Genomic DNA, 19,295 nt, shown 5'->3' on the forward strand with positions numbered 1-19,295 from the left:
GACTCAGGAGCAAGCCCCCCACCCTATGCTCTTCCCTGGGCACCTGTTCCAGACCTACTGTGTTCTGGCAGAGCCGGTGCCCGCCCACAGCTGCTGTCAAGCAAGTGGCTGCCCAGACCCAGGGGGTGGGAGTGCCCCCTCCCCGGCTCCGGGTCACCAGGACCCAGACCTCGCGTCTCTAGGGGAAACAGCGCCTCCAGCAGAGCACAGGACTCTTCCAGGGTCCGCTCCGCCGCCTGGAAACTCCTCCCTGCTCTGCAGAGCGTCAGCTCAGGCCAGCAGACCCCAGCTGGGGACCAGCAGGCCCAGCAGGTCAGGCTCGAGCTCGGTCAGGGCACCGACAGAGACTGAGGGTCCCTTCTGTGGGACGTGTGGGGTTTGTGATCCGCAGTGGCGATTCTCCTGGGTCACGGATTCTGAGTCGGCAGGGCAGGAGGGTGAGAATCTGCATTCATAACTGCTCCAGGCCACGCGACGCTGCTGGTCTGCTGACGTCACTTCCAGGACCTCCCCGTGTCCAGCCGTAAAGAGCCACATAACCTGCCGTGTGTGGCCACACGTGACCAGGCAGGAGCCCCCACGGGTTCTGTCCCCACCACATCCCCCCTCCCGGAGACACTGCACCGACCCCCAACTCCCACACGTCGCCATGGAAGAAGGGTCACGATGCGAACTACCCCAACCGCGGATGAACCACAATCCTCAAACCAGACCCCCGGCGTGTGTTTGACTGCGGGGCGTATTATGTAATCTTTGTTGCCAGGAAATTTACCTTCCTAATTACATTTTGCCAATTTTCATTTGAGTCTGCCTTCCCCGAGCTCACAGAAGCTAGGCACGTGGGAGGGCGAGGGGGGTGTCTAGGACCCGAGGCCACTGGGCACAGACCCTGGGCTACACCCAAGGAAGGGTCTTGCCCACCACCCCCTCCCAGCCACCCACCCACCCTCCATCCACACCCCCACCTGCCCACCTCATGTCCGGGCCACCGTGCTGAATATTCTGTTCCACTTGCTAGATGAAGACCACGGGCCATTAATAATGCTAATATCGCTTAATGAATATGCAGGGAACAGGCACAGGGATGCCGCTGTGGATGCAGAGGGCTGTCCCTAGGGGCGCAGAGCCAGATGCCCCCGCACTGTCGAGGGGAGTGGCCCGGGGACCGCTCGCAGACACTTGTTAATGTGTTCTCGGTGGGGTGGCGGGGAGGTTGTCGGTGGTCCTCCTTCTGGGGGTCACCTTGTCAGCTGTCCTATAGGTTTGTCTTCACGAGGCCCCAGCAGGGAGCTTTGGCCCAGACAGTGTTCTCTCCACCCCACTGAGTAGGAGCCTGGTGTCCGCTGAGAGTGGAGATCACGGGGTTAGGCTTGGAAGGCTTCCCAGAGGAGGTGTTTGAACGCTTGGAGGACAGGGGTGTAGGGTGCTCACCCACTGTTCTCACCAGTGAAACGGGGAGGAACAGCGGACACAGCACCTTCTTGGGGCCTGCACACCACCTTCTAGTAGCTGTTTTTGTCCCTACACCTGTGCAGTCTGAAGAGGGTCCCTGTGCCCAGAAGGCTTTGCTCTCCCAGTGCCTGGTGGGGGCGGAAGGGGGAGGCTCCGCGAAGGTGACGGACGGTACCCCCCAGTTCTGCCGCCAGCAGCCCTGGCACGCCTGGCGATCTGGCCTCCTGCACGGTCTCCGGTAGACCGAGAGACCCCCCCCTACCTGTCCCCACGGGGGAGCGCCCAGCGCCTGCAGGTGGTTCTTTGGGGCGCATGCCCACACACGTACACACACAAAGCTGCGGGTTCAGAGCACAGCAGAGCCCTGGGGGCGTGCGTGAAGTCGGGTAAGGACCACTGCTCTCTGGGGGCAGTCTCTCAGCTCCCTGGCCGACACCCGCGGCAGTGCTCAGGCCCCCACTGCCTGCCCTCCCGCCGAGACCCCACCGGGGCTTGGTGCCCGAGGCAGACCCCAGCCTGGGCCGTCCCTGCCCAGCCCAGCAGCCCCGAGGTCTGCACAGACCCAGGAGTTGGGACCGGTGGGTGGTGTTTCCTTCTGACTTGATGGACAATCCGGGGTGAACCTGCTTCCCAGCAACCCCCCCACCCCCACCCACCTCTCGCTCTCTGCTTTCCAAGCCCCATCAGCCAGACGGCTCCTCGCTGATTTTCCCAGGCAGGAGGGGAGCCTGGTGGAGGTGTAGCTGAGGGGAGAAGGGATTTACGGAGCCACATTATTTATGATTTGTATGCAGTGGGCTTGGAGGGAATTACGGCTTAATCGCGCGAAAATCCGTCCCCTCGCCTGGGGCTTTTCCGCCGAGCGGGTTGGGGCTGAGTCTGGGCTGAGTGGCTTTGGGCTTTGGCCGCGTGGCCAGCTCCGTTCCAGGGGGTGGGGGTGCGGCACCTCTTGGCCCCATCAGGGGTCCATCAGGACCAGAGGTTCTCAGCTTCTTGTTCTTGGAACCCCTGAGCGTCTGGTGAGGCACTAGGACCCCTTGTCACAAGATGGTCTTACACGCCTACAGCACACGGGTTTACAAGGAAAACTCTTCGTTGAAATACACGTAGCAAAAGAGAGAAAACCGTGACGCCCTCTCCGCGGCCTCCTTTCTGCCGCGTCAAATAAGCAGGCCCAGGGCCGCGTGTGCTCGCCACCCTAGCTGCTGGAGTTGGGGTGAGCACAGGGATCACCACTGGCGTGTCTGCGGCACACCGGGAAGGACCTGCGGTTTCTGCCGGTGGCGGCCAGGTTCGCGGGCGGTGCTCACGGCCTGGGCCTGCAGCCCCATTTGCGGGTGGGGCAGTGCCCGCGGCTCAGCGGGGAGACGGGAGGCTGGTGGGGTACTCTTCTGTCCACGAGAGCAGGTGCCCCGGACAGCACGCGGGCCGCGCCCGGCACACTCACAGGGCACACGGAGCTTGCACTGAGCACACACACACGGCAAGGGGCACACGGGGCACCCTCGGAGCTGCTTTGCAGACGCCAGGCCGGCCCGGCCGCATCCTGCTCCGGCACCGCGTTCGCTCTGGCCGGCACCGCCAGCTTTCATGGCGAACGCGCAGAAACCGGGCCATGGCGGGGAGACTAGAACAGGCGTCTCCAGGCCTCCCAGCCTCGGAGGCAGGGTGCCCGGGACGCCTCGGGGGCTGGGGGGCACCGGCGCTCGTGCTGAGGGCTCATCGGGAATCCAGGCTGGGCCCCCACGTAAGCCTCACGTGTTCTGTGTGGTTGGGGGGTAGGGCTCCTCACTCAGACCTCGCAGGTTACGGGGTGACCCGGCCCCATGGCCCACCTGCAGCCTCCAAAGCGCCAATGAGGCAGAGGCTTGAGGCCCTACTGGGAAATGAGGGGCTGTGGACACAGGAGGAGGAGACACAGATGGGGGCGGGGCGGGGGGGGGGGAGACCCGTGATTCTGGTGGAGTGGAGGGCAGGTGGAGGGGCCAGCAGGAACGCAGCGAGGCCCGCGCCGAGTCGCCCAGGGGCGTAGCCGGACTCCAGGTTGTAAACTTGCCAGTGCGTCAGGGTCCTGCCCATCTGTGGGGGCTCTGCCTGCCTTTCCCCTGAAGTCTCTCCCGGTCCCGGGGGGCGGGAGCAGACACACGGTGCTCCCTGCGCGTTCTGGGGCATCGGGGCGGCCTGGGCACCAGACCCCTCGCGGAGAAGGAAGGAGGAAAGGAGGAGAGGCCGCCGAGAGCCAGCCTAATTAATAAACGACGTGAAAGCAGTTGCCAGGGCACAGACGGGTTGGATGGAGCGGTGGGGGGAGCGGTCGCTCAGGTGGATTCGTGGCCCCAGCCTCCCACCCAGCGAGCAGCGCTGCCCCCCCTTCTCCTTGGCCCTCCGACCACTGGTCTCCCAGCAGCCCCTGCCCCAGCCCTGCGCAGAGCCCCGTCACGCGTAGCACCGTGTCCCTGGCCCTCCCACACCTCCTCTTGCTCAGACCAGGGAGGTGAGTCGGGAGCCCGACCGGGGGGCCCCCTCTCCCGCCCCAGGGTCTCTGGAGTCGTCCCCGCAAGCCCCGCGTTCAGACGCTTCTTGCTGGTAGCTTTATACCACGGAAACCGTAGACGCCACAGAGCAGGGCTCCCCCCCCCCCCCCACACACACACCCACCACAGAGCCACTTGCTAAGACCGAGGTAGGGACGGGAGGGCCCGGGGCTGAGCCCTCTGAGCACCAGAGGGAAGCGTCCAGCCCAGAGGTGGGCTCTCAGGAGGGGCTCAGGAAACCCTGGCCGGCGGCTCGGTTAGAACGGTGTCTGCGAAGCAGGATCAGCGAGCGGCAGAACAGGCCTCCCGAGTCTTGGGACAGGGAACGAGCGCCACGGGCCTTCGACCCTCTTCCAGGCAGTGGGTGGAGGGCACACCCCCTTCTGCTCCTACTCAGACGACAGTCCGTGCCGGTCCGGCAGCACCCAGTGGCTCCGAGTCAGCCGGGCCTGGGCCCGGATCCCATCTCTGCCACGTGCTGGCTGTGTGCACGCGGGCAGGCAACTTCTGGAGGAGGCCAGCTCACAGGTCGTCTGACCATCACACGAAATAGCACGTTATTACTCCTGAGCCCAGTGCCGGGCTCTTGAAAACCCTCGACCAGTGGCTGTCACTCCCACAATCCCCCGCGTTACTGAGCATTTACTAAGCGCTTGCTGTGTGCCTGAACTGTGGCAGAGGCTCACTTCCTCATGAAGATCTCTGGCCCTCAGGGCTCTCCTGGTCTGGAGCTCCACACCCTCCCCCCACCCCCTACTGTGGAGATTCTAGAATGTTCTAGAATAGAATTCTAGAATGCTAAGGCATCGCCCTGCCCATCCGGGTGGCCTGTTCTGTGATAGCAGCCCAGCTGTGCCCTGAGGCGTGCCCCAGCATGTCCTGCTTAGACAACTCTCACCCCGAAGTCTCTGGCCTTAAGGTGCTCACCAGCAAGGACTCCCCACCACTGCCTCCCACCGCACACCTCTGGAATAGCATCTTGAACTTGGGGAGGGAGGCATGAGCGTGTCCAGGAGTGAAGTCTCTGCTGTGAATCTGCTGGATGGGGTGCAAGGGGCCCCGGTGGGGTCTCGGCAGGAGATGGGGGCTGGGCCTGCCCCCCGGGGCTCCCAGGCTCACCCTCTCACTGCTAGGACCCGGCTTTCCCGGGCTGCCTGGGCTGGCTGGAGTGCCTCTGTTCCCGCCTGGCAAGGATGCTCTCCTGCCAGTGCCTGAGCCCCAAGAGTTGGGGTCAGAAGCCCGTGAGCCATGAAGATGGCCTGTTTGGGGCTAAGGATGCAACTGAGTCAGAGGGCAGGAACCTGCGAGGGAGAAAGCCGTGTGCTGCGGCTGTCCACCCCCTTGGCGCCCGTGCCAGTGACCCCGGCTGAATCCTGGAGCAGCCCCTTCTTTCTCCCTGGGATCGCTGTTGGGACTGTTTATTTCCATTTCTGTGCCCCCCCGCCGTGTGCGTGGGGAGCCCCTCTGTGAGTCACCAGCCGCCTGCCTCCGGGCCAGGCCCCTGCTCTCAGTTGGCGGCCCAGGATGGGAAGGTTAACCTGAGCCAACCGCCACGGAGACGCTAATTGGCTGCCCCTGAAAATCACATCATGCATTTCAAATTTAGCTAATGCCCAGGGGGCCTCCACAGGGGTGTCTGCTCCCAGAGACGGGCCGTGCTCACTGGTGCGCCCCAGGCACCCAGAACCTGGCAGCCGGTGGGTCCTCGTGCATATCCGGCAGTGGTGTTCCTGCTCTCCGTAGCTCACCCTCCCGCCCCTCCTGCACTCACCACCTCCCCGCTGCCGACTTCCTCCTCAGTCGAGCGGGTAGAACATCCTCCAGGGCCCCTTTCTGAGATCCCGGTTGTCTGGAGGCAGGGCCGGGCTCCACCATCGTTGGAAATATCCAGAAAAGCAGATGGTCCTGCCCAGCGCTCTTTGGAGCACAGCAGGACGTCTCTGCCAGAACCAAGCATCATGGTGGCATGAATGCTAAAAGAGTCCTGACGCGGGGGCTTGCCGGGACGAGAGCCAGTGGGCACCTGTCCCCTTGACATCATCCCGCCCCCAGCTTCGTCCCCGTCCCTTCCCATACTTTCGTCGTCTTTTTCCCCAAAACTTCACTTTCCCGTGATTGGCACGTTAAGAAAACAGGAAGGTCCCCTCCGAGAAGACAACGAAATGTGTTAGTGATTTTCCTCTATGCCCCGAGGGACGCTCTTCTCCACCCCTTTCCTGTCTGTCACCCTGAGCGTCCGGATGCTTTCCCACGGTTCATGGCGTTGTCCCGAGTGGTCCCCTTGCTCCGTGACGCTCCCTCCCGTGGCCCCCATACCAGACCGCCCTGCACCTGGGAAAGGGAAGGTGCTGTAGCCGTGGCGACAGTCCAGGACGCCGGCCTGGGTTCAGGCACGGCTGCAGGTGTAGCCGTGTGGATTCTCCGCTCCTGGGAGCGTGAGTCCGTGGACTGCAGGGGTGCAGGCCCCAAGGCTGAGCCGGGTGCTGGGTGGAAGTTTCCAGAAGGCAGGTTTCAGCTCAGTGCGTGGAGGAGCTTTCTGGCAGAGCTGTTCCCAGACCGGAGGAGCCTTCGCGTTGGTAGCGAGCAGAACCCAGTGGGGGCTCCTGGCGGGGAGGCGGGGACGGGAGAGTCCCAGTCTGCCCGGCGGGCAGGTTGGGTGTCGCCCACGGTCGGAGATGGGGCCACCGCCTCACGTGTGCGTGCCTGGGTCGGGGGCCAGGGGGCAGGGGACACAGGGCCATCCCACCTCCAGGCTGGGAGGTCAGAGCCGTGAGGTCCCCTGGCTCGGCTGTCACTGAAGGCCCCTGGGACTTGGGTGCTACTTCCTGCCTCCTGGAGGCCAGCCCCAGCCTGACTCTTCTCCTCTCCCAGGGGAGCTGGGGGACGGGCCAGGAGTGCTCACAAAGGGCTCTCTGGACAGGTGTCCTCTGGAAACCGGCCCTCCTATTTTCCTGGCCCTGGGAATCGTCCCATGCTGTGTGCCTCTGGATGAGCAGGCTGTGGCCGGGGCTTGGGAAGTTGACGTCTGTCTGCCCCGTTGTGGTTCCAGCCACGGGGAGCATGTGCAGAGACATCTCCAAGACCCGGTCCCCTGCCCGCTTCCCCGCTGGCCTCTGCCACGTCTACCTCCACACTGCGAGTGCCCCAGACCTCCTGCTCGCTCGTCACGTGGCCTGTGGCCGCAGGGTCCCCTCCATGAAACGTAGCTTAGGTCACCAGGAAGTCACTGAGTTTGCAGGGCCCCAAGGGCAGGCCCGGCTCACCACCGGGATGCGCCCTGGTGCCAGGCAGGCGGTGGAGCTCAGCAGACGCTGGTGACTTGGGGACATATGGGTGTGCGCGGCACGGCTGTGAGGGTGGGGGTCCGACACCTGACGGGCAGGGGGCCGTGGTACAGAGTGGGCTGGGCACGTTACGCCCTAATAGTTTGGTCCACGCCAGGGCCATTCTGCCATTCTGCCTCGCCCCCTCCTCCGCCCTGTCTGGGAGCCAGCTTTGCCCAGGGGTGGAGAAATGGCTCATTGCCCAGCCTGTGCCGCCAGTCTCCCGGCCGCAGCCTGGCCTGCGGGCCCGGGGCCTGCGGCGCCCTCCTTCCTGGGGTGAGGAGTCCAAGAGGCAATTAGCCTGATTGTCCTGGAGGGACTGTGAGCGGAGGAGCCAGAGGGACTGCAGAGAGAAGGTCCGGGGGGCGGGGAGGGGGGCGCCATTGGCTGCCACTGACCCCTTCCCCTTCCCCTTCCCCCAACGACCCTGCTCCCCAAGCATCCCACCAGTCCATCCGTTGACACGCACGGGGACCTTCACCCCAGCAGGACGGGAACACACCGGCCGGGGGACCTGGGAATTCAGGCTGGGGCGGAGGATGCTCTGGGCCAGTGGGATGGGCAGAGATACCTGGGGGGACCTTAGCTCTGGCTCCTAAAGATGAAGGATCCTCCCTCCCAGCCCCTGCCTCCAGGCAGACAGGACGCCGTCCTCTTCCACAGACCAAGAGGTAAGGCTGAGCCTGCTGTCACTTAGCAGCTGAGGATCCTGGTGCCACGGGCAGCCCCCTCGGGGAGCAGGGGCCAAGACCAGGCAGTTCAGCTGCGAGGCGTCCTCGAGAGGACCCGCCTCCCTGTAGACACGCCCGCCTGGTCCTTCAGCAGGGTGAGTCCACATCCTGGACTAGCACGTCCTCAGGATCCAGGAGGGAGTAGCTGGTTCCCTCCTTCGCCGCGGGGAAATTCCACGTGAGACTGTTTCCAGCAGTGTCGGGAGGGTGGACAGAGGGGGAGTGCCGGGGAGCACGCAGGACCCCCCCAGCGCCGACGGTGACCGAGCCGCCGCCACCTCGGGAGGGGGTGAGGGGGGAGCAGCCAGTGGACCCGAGGAGGAGGGAGGGTCACCCTCCAGGGGAGGTCCAGGCCCCCAGGTCACAGCCAGCCCGAGACAGCCCCCCGGGGAGGGAGCCAGGGACTAAATACCCTGGACGTGCTCTCCTCTGGGCGGACACCAGAGGGCACAGGTGCAGCCCACGTTGTCACCTCTCGGGCGAGGGGAGAGCCAGGCTGGCTGGACAGATGGCGGACCCGAGGTGAAGTCACTCACAGAGCCCCGGCCCCACCCTCAAGGCCAGCCACACGGGACATCTGCTCCCCTCGGCTCCCCTTTGCCAGATGCAGGAACATCGATCTTTCTGGAACTTCTCACCTTCCATCCAGCCTCTGGTAGTGTCTTCTGGGCGTGGCTGGCTCCTGCTGGGCCGGAAGCTCCTCGCGGACACAGCCTGCACCTCGTTCCCGTTCAAACGCAGGCTCGGAGGAGGGGCTCCGTAAAGCTGCTCGGGCCGCCCTTGGCTCTGGCTTTGTGCAGACGGTCATGCTCGGGACCGCTTCTCTGCCGGGACGTGGGCCCCAGGGCAGCCCTGGCGGCCACCCCGCGGTGGGTGAGGGAGTCGGTGGTGCTGTGCGGGCGTCTTAACAGCCAGCTCTCCGGGGACAGACGCAGCCCTGAAGGGTGGCACTTGCCAGTTCGTGGGGTGTGGATACTCCCGCCCTGGCCGATCTCACGCTGCCAAGGCGAGGTCACCAAACGTGGAGTCGGAAAACGATGTTCCGGGTCGGCACTCGTGCACTCGTGAGCCGGCAGGAGCTGGAAGGGGCGGGTTCCAGCCCAGCACCGGGCAGGCCACCACCGTCCGCCTGCAGACTCGCCTCGGGCCGTCCCCCCCTCGCATCTGGAGTGAGCACACGTGCAGCGGAGGGTGTGGGACGGGAGGGCTCTGTGTGCTCACCCGCTCCGGAACCCCCGGCGGGTGCCCTGGTCTCTGCCTCCGTGCCTCCACTCCCTCTCTGTAAAAGTGGCGATCGAAATACCCGCCCCGCAGAATTGAGAACGTGAGATGCGGAGCGCGGCCCAGGCTGTCCCCCCACCCCCACCCCCCACACTTTCCCACGGAGCCCGGCCCCCAGGCTTGTTGTGGGGACTCCGTGCAGTGGCACTGGGGACACACTTAGCTCTGTTGGTGACCGCTGTCACGACACGTTCACTCGTCCGCGAGGTGCGCCTGTGTCACAGTCCTACTGTGTGTCCTCACGCTCTGGGTGCAGGAGATGATTCGGCAACGGGTGAGGTCTGCCTGGAGACGACGTCCTGGGGCGGGAGGCAGACGGTGCATGATGGCCGCGTCGGGACTCTGAGACAGAGAAGGGCAAAGCCAGGTCAGGGGATGGGGAGTGCAAAGTGGGGGCTTCCCTGAGAACGTGACCCTGAAGGAGGGGAGACCTCTGTGGGGTGTGCGGGGAACGGCGTCCCTGCGGAAGGAACAGCCAGTGCAAATTCCTTGAGGCCAGAACTGGATGTTTAAGGGACAGCAGGGACCCTTGTGACCGGCAGAGAACAAGCGAGGACAGTGAAGCAGGACATGAGGACCCAAGATTAGGGGGTCCGGGTCAGGCAGGGCCAACGGGCCACGTCGGAACTCTGGATTTTACTCGGAGAGGACGGACTGTAGGGGCGGGGGCGGAAGCAGGGAGACGGGAACGTCGTGGGGGCCGGACCCAGGTGGGAGCGGTGAGTCGGTCAAGGTGGTTGGGTTCTGGGCACGTGTTGAAGGTGCCGCCGACAGGACTTCCTGCTTGATCGTTGGCAGTGGACAGAAAGGTGTCACCCCAGGTGTAGGGCTGAGCCCTGGCCTGTGGGCAGGGGTGTTTCCTGAGATGCGGAAGACCTCAAGAGGGGCAGTTTGATGGGGACCATGGGGAGGGGGAGGTCAAGCTCGACTCGTGCGTGTGAGGCGTGCAGACCGCAGAATTGCGGGGAAGAGCCCGGGATGCAGATAGAATTTGGGGTTGGCCCACATACAGCGGCTATTTTAAAATTGAGACTGAGAGCCTTGAGGTCGTGAAGACAAGGTCGTGAAGAGCCACAGAAGAGAGGGTCCAAGGACTGGGCTTTGGGGGCCTGTAGCATCTACAGGTTGGGGAGAGGGGAGGAGACAGTAACGCAGATGTAGAAGGAACTTCCAACGAAGCCAGGGAACGAACAGAGTGCGGCTTGACCAGACCGAGAGAGGACAGTGTCTCTGGAGAGAGGAGCGGTCGGCACCTCCAGTGCTGCTGAGGGATGAGGCCCAGCGAGGCTTTCAGCATGGCAGACGTGGGAACCTTGACGAAGGCGGTTTCGGGAAACGGTGCCGGGAAAGCCAGTTGGGAGTGGGGCTGAGAAAGGGTGGGAGTAAAGGGACTGGGGGCCAGAGGTCCAGGCGGCTCACTCGAGAGACTCTGTGGGGAAGCAGTGAATCGGGGGCGTAGGCTGACGAGGCTGCGGGGTCCAGGAGGTTCTCCCATTCCGGTCACGGGAGGGATTGCAGTGGGTCACCAGAACCGTGAGCACGTGTTGGTGAGAAGGGCTGGGCTCTAGGATATGAGGCGGGCAGGCCAACAGGCGAGTGTGGACGTTTATCGCCAAGAGCGAGGGTAGCGGAGAAGGGAGGGTTGAGGAGGGTGAGTTAACTGGTCACCCAGAGCTGAGCGACAGCTGAGTGGCAATGCCAGGCCTGCTTCTATCAGGAGTCAGTGAACTTAAGTGAATCGTTCAGGGTGGTCTTCTGTTTTTCTCCCACGGTGTGGGCCGTGGAGTACAGTGGGCAGAGCTGGATCTTACTGGTTTTATCAGGCTAACGTGATGACACGAGAGAGAGAAAGGGAGTGGGATAATAACTGTCCAGCTACTCATCCATTCACCTGTCCACCCATCCACCCATCCATCCATCTGTCCATCTTTCCACCCATCCATTCATACATTCATCCAGTCATCCATCCGTCTGTTCATCCATCCATCTGTCCATCCATCCATCCGTCCATCCATCCATCCGTCCATCCATCCATCCAGCTTTCCACCCATCCATTCATCTGTCCATCCATCTGTCCATCCATCCATCTGTCCGTTCATCCATCCATCCTTCCACCCATCCATTCATACATCCATCCAGTCATCCATCCGTCCGTTCATCCATCCATCCATCCATCCATCCATCCATCCATCCATCCATCCTTCCACCCATCCATTCATACATCCATCCGTCTGTCCATCCATCCATCTGTCCATCCATCCATCCAGCTTTCCACCCATCCATTCATACATCCATCCAGTCATCCACCTGGCTGTCCATCCATCCGGCTGTCCATCCATCCATCTGTTCGTCCATCCATCCATCTGTTCGTCCCTCCATCCATCTTTCCACCCATCCATTCATCTGTCCATCCATCTTTCCACCCATCCATTCATACGTCCATCCAGTCATCCATCTGTCTGTCCATCCATCCATCTGTCCATCCATCTTTCCACCCATCCATTCATACATCCATCCAGTCATCCATCTGTCTGTCCATCCATCCATCCATCCATCCATCCATCCATCCATCCATCCATCCATCTTTCCACTCATCCATTCATCTGTCCATCCATCTTTCCACCCATCCATTCATACATCCATCCAGTCATCCATCCGTCTGTCCATCCATCCATCTGTCCGTCCATCCATCCATCCTTCCAGCTTTCCACGTATCCTTTCATCTGTCCATCCGTCCATCCATCCATCTGTCCGTTCATCCATCCATCCTTCCACCCATCCATCCATACATCCATCCGTCTGTCCATCCATCCGTCCATCCATCCATCCGTCCGTCCGTTCATCCATCCATCTTTCCACCCATCCATTCATACAGCCATCCAGCCATCCGTCTGTCCGTCCATCCATCTGTTCGTCCATCCATCCATCTGTTCGTCCATCCATCCATCTTTCCACCCATCCATTCATACACCATCCAGTCATCCATCTGTCTGTCCATCCATCCATCTGTCCATCCATCTTTCCACCCATCCATTCATACATCCATCCAGTCATCCACCTGTCTGTCCATCATCCATCTGTCCGTCCATCCATCTGTCCGTCCATCCATCTTTCCACCCATCCATTCATCCGTTGATCCACCCATCCATCTTTCCACCCATCCATTCATCCACCCATCCTATCCTCTGTCCATCCATCCATCTTTCCATCCTTCTATCCACTCATCCATCTATTCACCTATCCATCTGTCCATCCATCTTTCCACCCATCCATTCATACATCCATCCAGTCATCCACCTGTCTGTCCATCATCCATCTGTCCGTCAGTCCATCTGTCCATCCATCTTTCCACCCATCCATTCATCCACCCGTGCTATCCTCTGTCCATCCATCCATCTTTCCATCCTTCTATCCACTCATCCATCTATTCACCTATCCATCTGTCCATTCATCTACCTGTTTGTCCATTGGTCCATCCATTCATCCCTCCATCCACCATCCCTCCATCCACCTATCCATCCATCCACCCGTCCACCCATCCGATGTGCATTGAGACTCTTCCGAGTGCGGTGAAGTGCTGTGCTGAGTGCAGGGACGCGGGAGCAGAGAATGAGTGAGTTGCTCTCGTGCTCTGGGAATTGCCAGTCCCCTGGGGAGCCAGACATGTTCACAGGCTGCTCTGAAATGCCGCCGGCTGAGACGAGCCCCCAGCCCAGCAGGAGGACTCTGCTCGGCTCATGCCTCAGAGCCAAGCCTCTCCTTGACTCTGGCCCCAGCAGACCAAGGAAGAAGGAAGAAAAAGAACGTGGTGACACTGGCCATGCTGCCCTGTGTGGGTCAGGTGTTGACACCCCCCAGGGTGCACCTGGTACCCCCTGCTTTCCCATCAAGTATGGCCCGAGGGCCCTCAGCCCAAGCTGCACATCAGCACCTCCTCGGCAAGTTTGGATGTAAACTGACTCAGACGCCCTGGGGAGGGGTCCAGGCGTGGGGTGTGCAGCCAGGGTGAGAGCCACTCGCTTGACCACAACCACCTCCAGCGCGGGTGTGGGGGAGACACAAGGCAGGGCTGGTGAGGGTCTCCCCAAGACCCCCCGAGTCACAGTCGCCAGCCTTTATGATGCACTTCCTCTGTCCGGGCACCGTGACGACCTCTTGCAGGTTGAGGGAACTTGCCAAAGAGGATGGATGGTCACCCGGGGCCACCCAGGGGCTAAGAGGGAGCCCTGCCTGTGTAGCCCAGGCTCTGAACTCTGTCACTCAGCTGTAAAACCTCACCCCCCGCAGAGACACCCCCGCGAAGGGCCACAGTTGTGCATGGAGGGGCAGAGGCATAGGTTTGAGGGCCGGGCAGCCTGCGCTGCCTTCCCAGCTCCTGCCGTGGCAGCCTGACCAGTCACTTAGCCCTTGTGCCTCAGTTTTATCGGCTGGAAAATGGGGAATGCTGTTCGCCTTGTGGGTTGGAGGGGGATTAAGTGAGTTAATGTCTGCAAAACAGAGAGCACCATGTTCTCAGACGTGCTGATTTATTGTCCTGTGCTAAATGGCCCAAATGCCACCTCCTGCCCACCCAGATGCCTCCGGACCCCGGCACTCAGTAACCACAAACATGCTGCCTGGTGTCCCGCCTTTGTGTCCAGCCCAGGGAGCCACTGCAGTGCGGGGTGGGGGAACGACGGGGCGTCTGCTGTCACTCAGTCCCGAGGGGACCCAGGGAAGAGGGCGCTGGGGAGAGGTGGGGGCGGGGTGAGAAGGCACGGAGGGGAGAAGAGCCCCTCCTTCCCAGGCCTTGGAGGAGGTAGGGAAGCGGGGACACTGGGAAGATGTTAGTGAAGGTTCTGATCAAATATTTATCAGTTAATTGATCTCTGGAGGCTTCTGACAGTGCCCTCCCCCTTACCCTGGCCATCTCCTCTTCCTCCTGCCCCCTCCCGCTCCCCTCACCCCTTTCCCTGGCCTCCAACCCTCCCTGGCCTCCTCCAACCCTCCACCTCCCCTCACCTGACCCTTCCCCACCCTGAGCCCAACCCTGAGCCCACCAGCACATCTGCTCACAGCAGGTAGTGGGACCTCACGGGCTACTTTGGAGCGGTGAGGGGGGATGTCCAGCGAAGGGCGTGCACTCACACGGGTACGTGTGTGCATGCACACGCGTGTTCCCCTCCTGCTCTCTGGAACTCCGACACTGCCCGGGCTTCAGTCTCTGCAGACAGAGGTGGGACCCGGCAGCTTTGCACAGGAGGAGGAGAAGGACAGGATTTTCGGCTCCTTAGGCCAGCGCTCAGCAGGGTCACCCCAGGAGTTAGGGGTAGTGGGCGCTGAGAAGGGAGGCTGGCACTGGGTGGGGGGTGCTGGCAGAGAGTGGGCCCCCAGCCCCCCACTAGCAGGGAGGTGGGCAGGTGGACAGGGCCCCGGCCGGAAGACAGAACACCCAGCCCAGGGCGTTCGCGCATTCGTCAACACCCTCCTGAGGACAGGGCACCTCACGCTCTGGGTAATTGTCCGAATTTACCCCCGCTCCAGATTGCAGAGTCTGCACGGGCCGGGCTGCCCATCCCGCCTGACTCTCCACCACGGCCATGGGCCTGGCGCCCCCACAGTTATGGGTAAATGAGTATAACCTGATGAAGGAGGGGGCAGAGGAGCACCTATCTCATGCAGGGGGAAGGGTGGACAAGGAAACAAGCCTCGAAACCCGCCACGGTCGGTCGGCGTGACGGGCAACATGGGAGTGCACGGGGCTCCTCCCCAGGGAGACATCAGGAAAGCACCGTAAGTCTGTGCAGGGGTCCTTCCACATCGGCAGGCGGGATTCTCAGAGACGGCATTCTCTCCCCTGGGGACACCCTCAGAAGGCCAGAGAGTGTCTCGCCTGCTCAGAGGGGCTGCTGAAAGCCCGCCCTCCCCACCACCTCCCCTCTGACAGCCTGAGGACCCCAGTCCCTTCTCTGGGCTCCTTCCTCCCAGGGCCACATCAGGGGCTCCCACAAGTGCCCAGGTTGCAGCGGGAGGTCTGGGGTGAGGGCGAGACCTTGCGCTGCTGATAAGATCCCAGGTGATGCTGCTGGGTCCAGGCTCCCCATTTGAAGACCCCTCTGCTCTGCCGGGATCCTGCCCAGGGCCTGGGGCAGCAGCCCTGCAAGGGTGGGGTGGGGTCTTCTGGAGATGTGCTCAGGGGTTGTCGTCGAGACAGAGCCAGAACCTTCCTGCCCCACAGACCACACCTCACCATCAGGGCCATCAGGGGGGCCGTGTGGTGCGGACTCCGAGTTCTGTGAGATCAACTCTGATCACCTTCTGGGCAGAAGTTCTCCTTCACCTCCTTTACCAATGGGAAAATCAAGGCTGAAAGCCTTCATCGGGGAGGAGGGTGTGGGTGTGGCGCTAAGGGTAACGAGAGAGAGTTCTTGTCTTGTCTGGATCACTGTCTCCTGGTGGGATGGCGTCACGAGAGGTCACCGCTGGCTGATGCTGGGTACAGGGTGCACGACGTCGCGTGGGGTCCTTTCCTACGGTTTCGTGTGACTTTAGTGGCCTCAGGTCTGACAACGACAAGTGTGTGCACGAGTGGTCTCGAGCCCTAAGCTCCCCAGACACCTGCCGCCCCGGCAGTCCCCTCTAATGGCTCAGATCTGGAGCCCCGTGTCGGGGAGTCCACCACCCAGGGGGCCTGGGCAATGCTGAGGGGCCACGGGAGCTTCTGGAACCCGCCCCCCTCCGCCCCCGTTCAGCCCGTGAACTCTCACAAGGAAGGTGGGCAGGGACGGGGCCCGCCAACGGTCTAACCAGCCACTCTCTTTCCCCCCACAGGGCAATCAGGACGCCACGGCTCCACCTGAAGCGATGGCCCAGCCCTACCCCCCCGCCCAGTACCCCCCTCCGCCACAGAACGGCATCCCCGCCGAGTACGCGCCACCCCCTCCGCACCCCACGCAGGAGTACTCGGGCCAGACCCCGGTCCCCCCGGAGCACGGCATGACCCTGTACACACCAGCACAGACCCACCCCGAGCAGCCGGGCCCCGAGGCCAGCACGCAGCCCATCGCTGGGGCCCAGACTGTGCCGGTAAGGGGGCCCCTGGAGCCTGGAGCCTCGGGGAAGGGGGGCGGGGCACGCCCACCCAGAGGGGAGGGATGGCAGGGCCGTGCGGGCCAGCAGGTCAGGGGCCGGGAGGGGCCTCGTGGTGGGGAGCCAGGTCCTTGCCCCCCGGGGAAGGGGCTTTCAGCCTCGGACACCAAGGGTCTCTGTCACACCAAGGGCCAGGCACCGCGGGTGGGCAGTGACCCCGCAGCCGGCTGAGGCCCAGGCCCGGGTGTCTGCGCAGGTGGGGACGGGGCAGTGGGAGAGGAGGCCTGGGGCCCCTCGCGTGTCTCGGGTTGCGGGCACGGCGATCGTTTCTAATCGCTCGTAATGTACCCGCCCGGCTGCCCTCCAATCAGAGAGCCTTGATTATGTGGTCGTAATGCGGCTCCGAGGAGAAAGTGCTGAGCCGGCCGCTTCTCAGACATTCCCTGACAGCGAAGGATTGTGGCCGGGAGCGAGCGGCCGGCCTGGGGGGGTGGGCGTCCCACGAGGGCAGCCCCCTCCCGGGGACCAGCCTGAATGAACCCCGCCTGCTCCAGCCCTTCCCCGGCCCTCCCAAGTGCCTCCTCCAGGCGCCCGCCCCTGCCCGCCCCAGGGCGTTGGGGGCATCGGGCTGTCCCTGCTGGCTCCCTCCCAGCGCTGGCTGGCAGGGGTTGGGCAGGAGGCCAGCACGCCCTGTGCCGCCCGGGAGGGGCACCGCCCTGGCAGCGTCCCGATGGGCGCCCCTGCCCTGCGCTCCCTCAGCCCTCCCCCTGCTCCAGCCTGGCTGCCGGGGGTGTGGGGGCACCGTGTGGATCCAGATACTACCCACCTTCCCTGTGTGGGCGCACCTGCCCGCTGGGCTGGCCCCGACCCTCGTCTGGGGCCCAGCCGCTGCCTCTCCTCCCCGTGCGGACTGCCACCAGCCTGAGTCAACTTGACCACTCCCCGCATCCCCGCGTCCCATGGGCGGGGACCCCCAGGGTTCCTACAGCGGGAAAAGGTGGGGACCCCCCAGGGTTCCTACAGGGGGAAAAGGCAACACCCGTGGGTCCTGGAACCCAGAGCTGACACGTACTTCTGGGGCCGCTCTGTCTGCTTCTGCTTCCTGAAACCCACGAGCGGGGTGTGCTCACACCAGAGCCAGAGGGGCCTTTCTGTGCACTGTCATTGCTGGCAGATGGGCCCGTTCTGATGGGAAAGCATGTGTCCGGCCAAACCTCCTGCGATGTGACCTCCTCGTGAGCAGACACTGAGGCCCGGGAATTTGCCCTGGGAGCAAGCACAGGACACAGGATGGCCAGACGGGCAGATGCCTCGGAGTGGGGGGCCGACCACGCAAACCTGCACGGCAGAAGCCAGCCAGGGGGCCTGCTTGGTACCCTGCATCACCAGATGAGGCCTAAGGGGGGAAAGCATGAAGTCTTCTTCACTGGGCAGACGGTTGTTGGGGGCGCGCACTGAGCCAGCATTGGGGGCACACGGAAGAAATGACCCCCCTGCCCCGCGGTGGCCACCGGTTCCCACCGGTCAAGGACATAAAAGTCAACAGGGGGCCAGTCATGGGACAGAGTATGGGTCGTGGAAGGGACTCAGGAGTCCCGGAAAGGATTCGTGCCGAGAGGTGAGCATCTCACTTCCCAGGCCGAGAGCCTCCCAAGGAGAGCTCCCGGGCCTGGTGAATGGGGAGCCTTGACCTTCCTTCGGTCGGCTCGAGTCTCTCCAAGTCCCTGCAAGGGGGTCAGGGTCCGTAGGTCTTCCGTCCAGGGATACGGAGGAGGAGCGACCGGGACCCATCATGCCCCGGGGCCACCTGAGCCCTGCAGAGGACCCGAAGACGCCCAGGCAAAGAGCTGGGCCACCACTGGAGGCCAGGAGCGTCCACAGGCAGAGGCTGCCCACCTTGGGAGGAGAGGAGATCTTGCTCTGAGATTCCGGTAGCCACCTTCTTCTTTCCAGAGAAGCTGCCCAGAGCTCCCAGCTGAAGCCTGAACACCTTCGTGCTGGGTCACACATCCCATCCTTGTGGGCGGGGTCCTCCACTCACCGCAGCCTCCTCTCTGTCCTCCCCAGCCAGCAGGTGCCACGCTAGCAGGAGCTGTGGCCTTCGGTCCCCTGAGGGCTTCGCTCCTGGAGCTTTAAGCAAAAGGAAAAGGGTGGACTTTGGTCGCAGCGCAGAGGGGAAGAGCAGATGTATCCCCCCCACCCCGGTCCCCCCAGCCCGGGGAGACTCAGCCGCGTGCCGCCACCATGCTGGCAGGGTGCCGACAGACAAGGCCATCCGTCAGCATCAGTGCAACAGGTGCAGTGGCCGGCAGAGAGCTTAGAACGTTCCGTGGCTCAGAGTCCGCAGTGGGAGCGCCCGGCTCTGCCCAAGGACGGGGCTGCCCCTTACGACAAAGAAGACGTCGCAAACAGATGGCTTGAGGCTACCCACCCGTGGAGGACGCCTCCTCCCAGGCCAGCTCGCCACCCAGCGGGCCCGCCAGGTCCTTGCCTGCTGCCTGAGTGCCCGCCAGGCCGCTGGCCCCCACTACGGTCTCTCTACACCTCTCACTGTGCTGAGTGACCTCGGGGAGCCCCAGGTGAAGGGGCTGCAGGCTCTGGGGATGGAGGTGCCCTGGGTGGCATGTGGACCCTGCCTCCCACCCACCAGGGGTCGGCTCCTGGCCTTGAGTGATGGCTAAGGTGACATGGAGAAGGACAAGGACGCTGTGGCCAGACGGGGCAGGAGGGAGGCCGGTGGGGAGGTGGTCACTGTTGCTTCATTCTTCCCTGCCTTGGAGCCCTGGGGCCAAAGATTGCTTTAAAAGGGACAGGAAAGAAATGGGGAGTCCCAGGGAAAGGCAGCACAGCCCGGCCCACCCCCCACCGCAGCCCCCTCCCCGCCGGGGACACTTGCCCATCTTACC

The 19,295-nt window shown here is 63.1% G+C and overlaps 1 protein-coding gene across 8 annotated transcripts in view; it reads left to right on the plus strand.

Moving 5' to 3' along the window:
* Nucleotides 1-19,295, plus strand: part of RBFOX3 (RNA binding fox-1 homolog 3) — a 427,350-nt gene that overhangs the window by 389,676 nt on the left and 18,379 nt on the right. For all 8 annotated transcript variants that reach the window (XM_058704179.1, XM_058704181.1, XM_058704178.1 and 5 more), the window contains one exon: nucleotides 16,132-16,386. In XM_058704179.1, coding sequence (XP_058560162.1) covers nucleotides 16,165-16,386 — 222 coding nt within the window. In that variant the 5' untranslated portion in view covers nucleotides 16,132-16,164. The remainder of the gene's footprint in view (nucleotides 1-16,131; nucleotides 16,387-19,295) is intronic.

This window comes from Neofelis nebulosa, chromosome 16, assembly GCF_028018385.1.
Source record: "Neofelis nebulosa isolate mNeoNeb1 chromosome 16, mNeoNeb1.pri, whole genome shotgun sequence".
Lineage (NCBI taxonomy): Eukaryota > Metazoa > Chordata > Mammalia > Carnivora > Felidae > Neofelis > Neofelis nebulosa.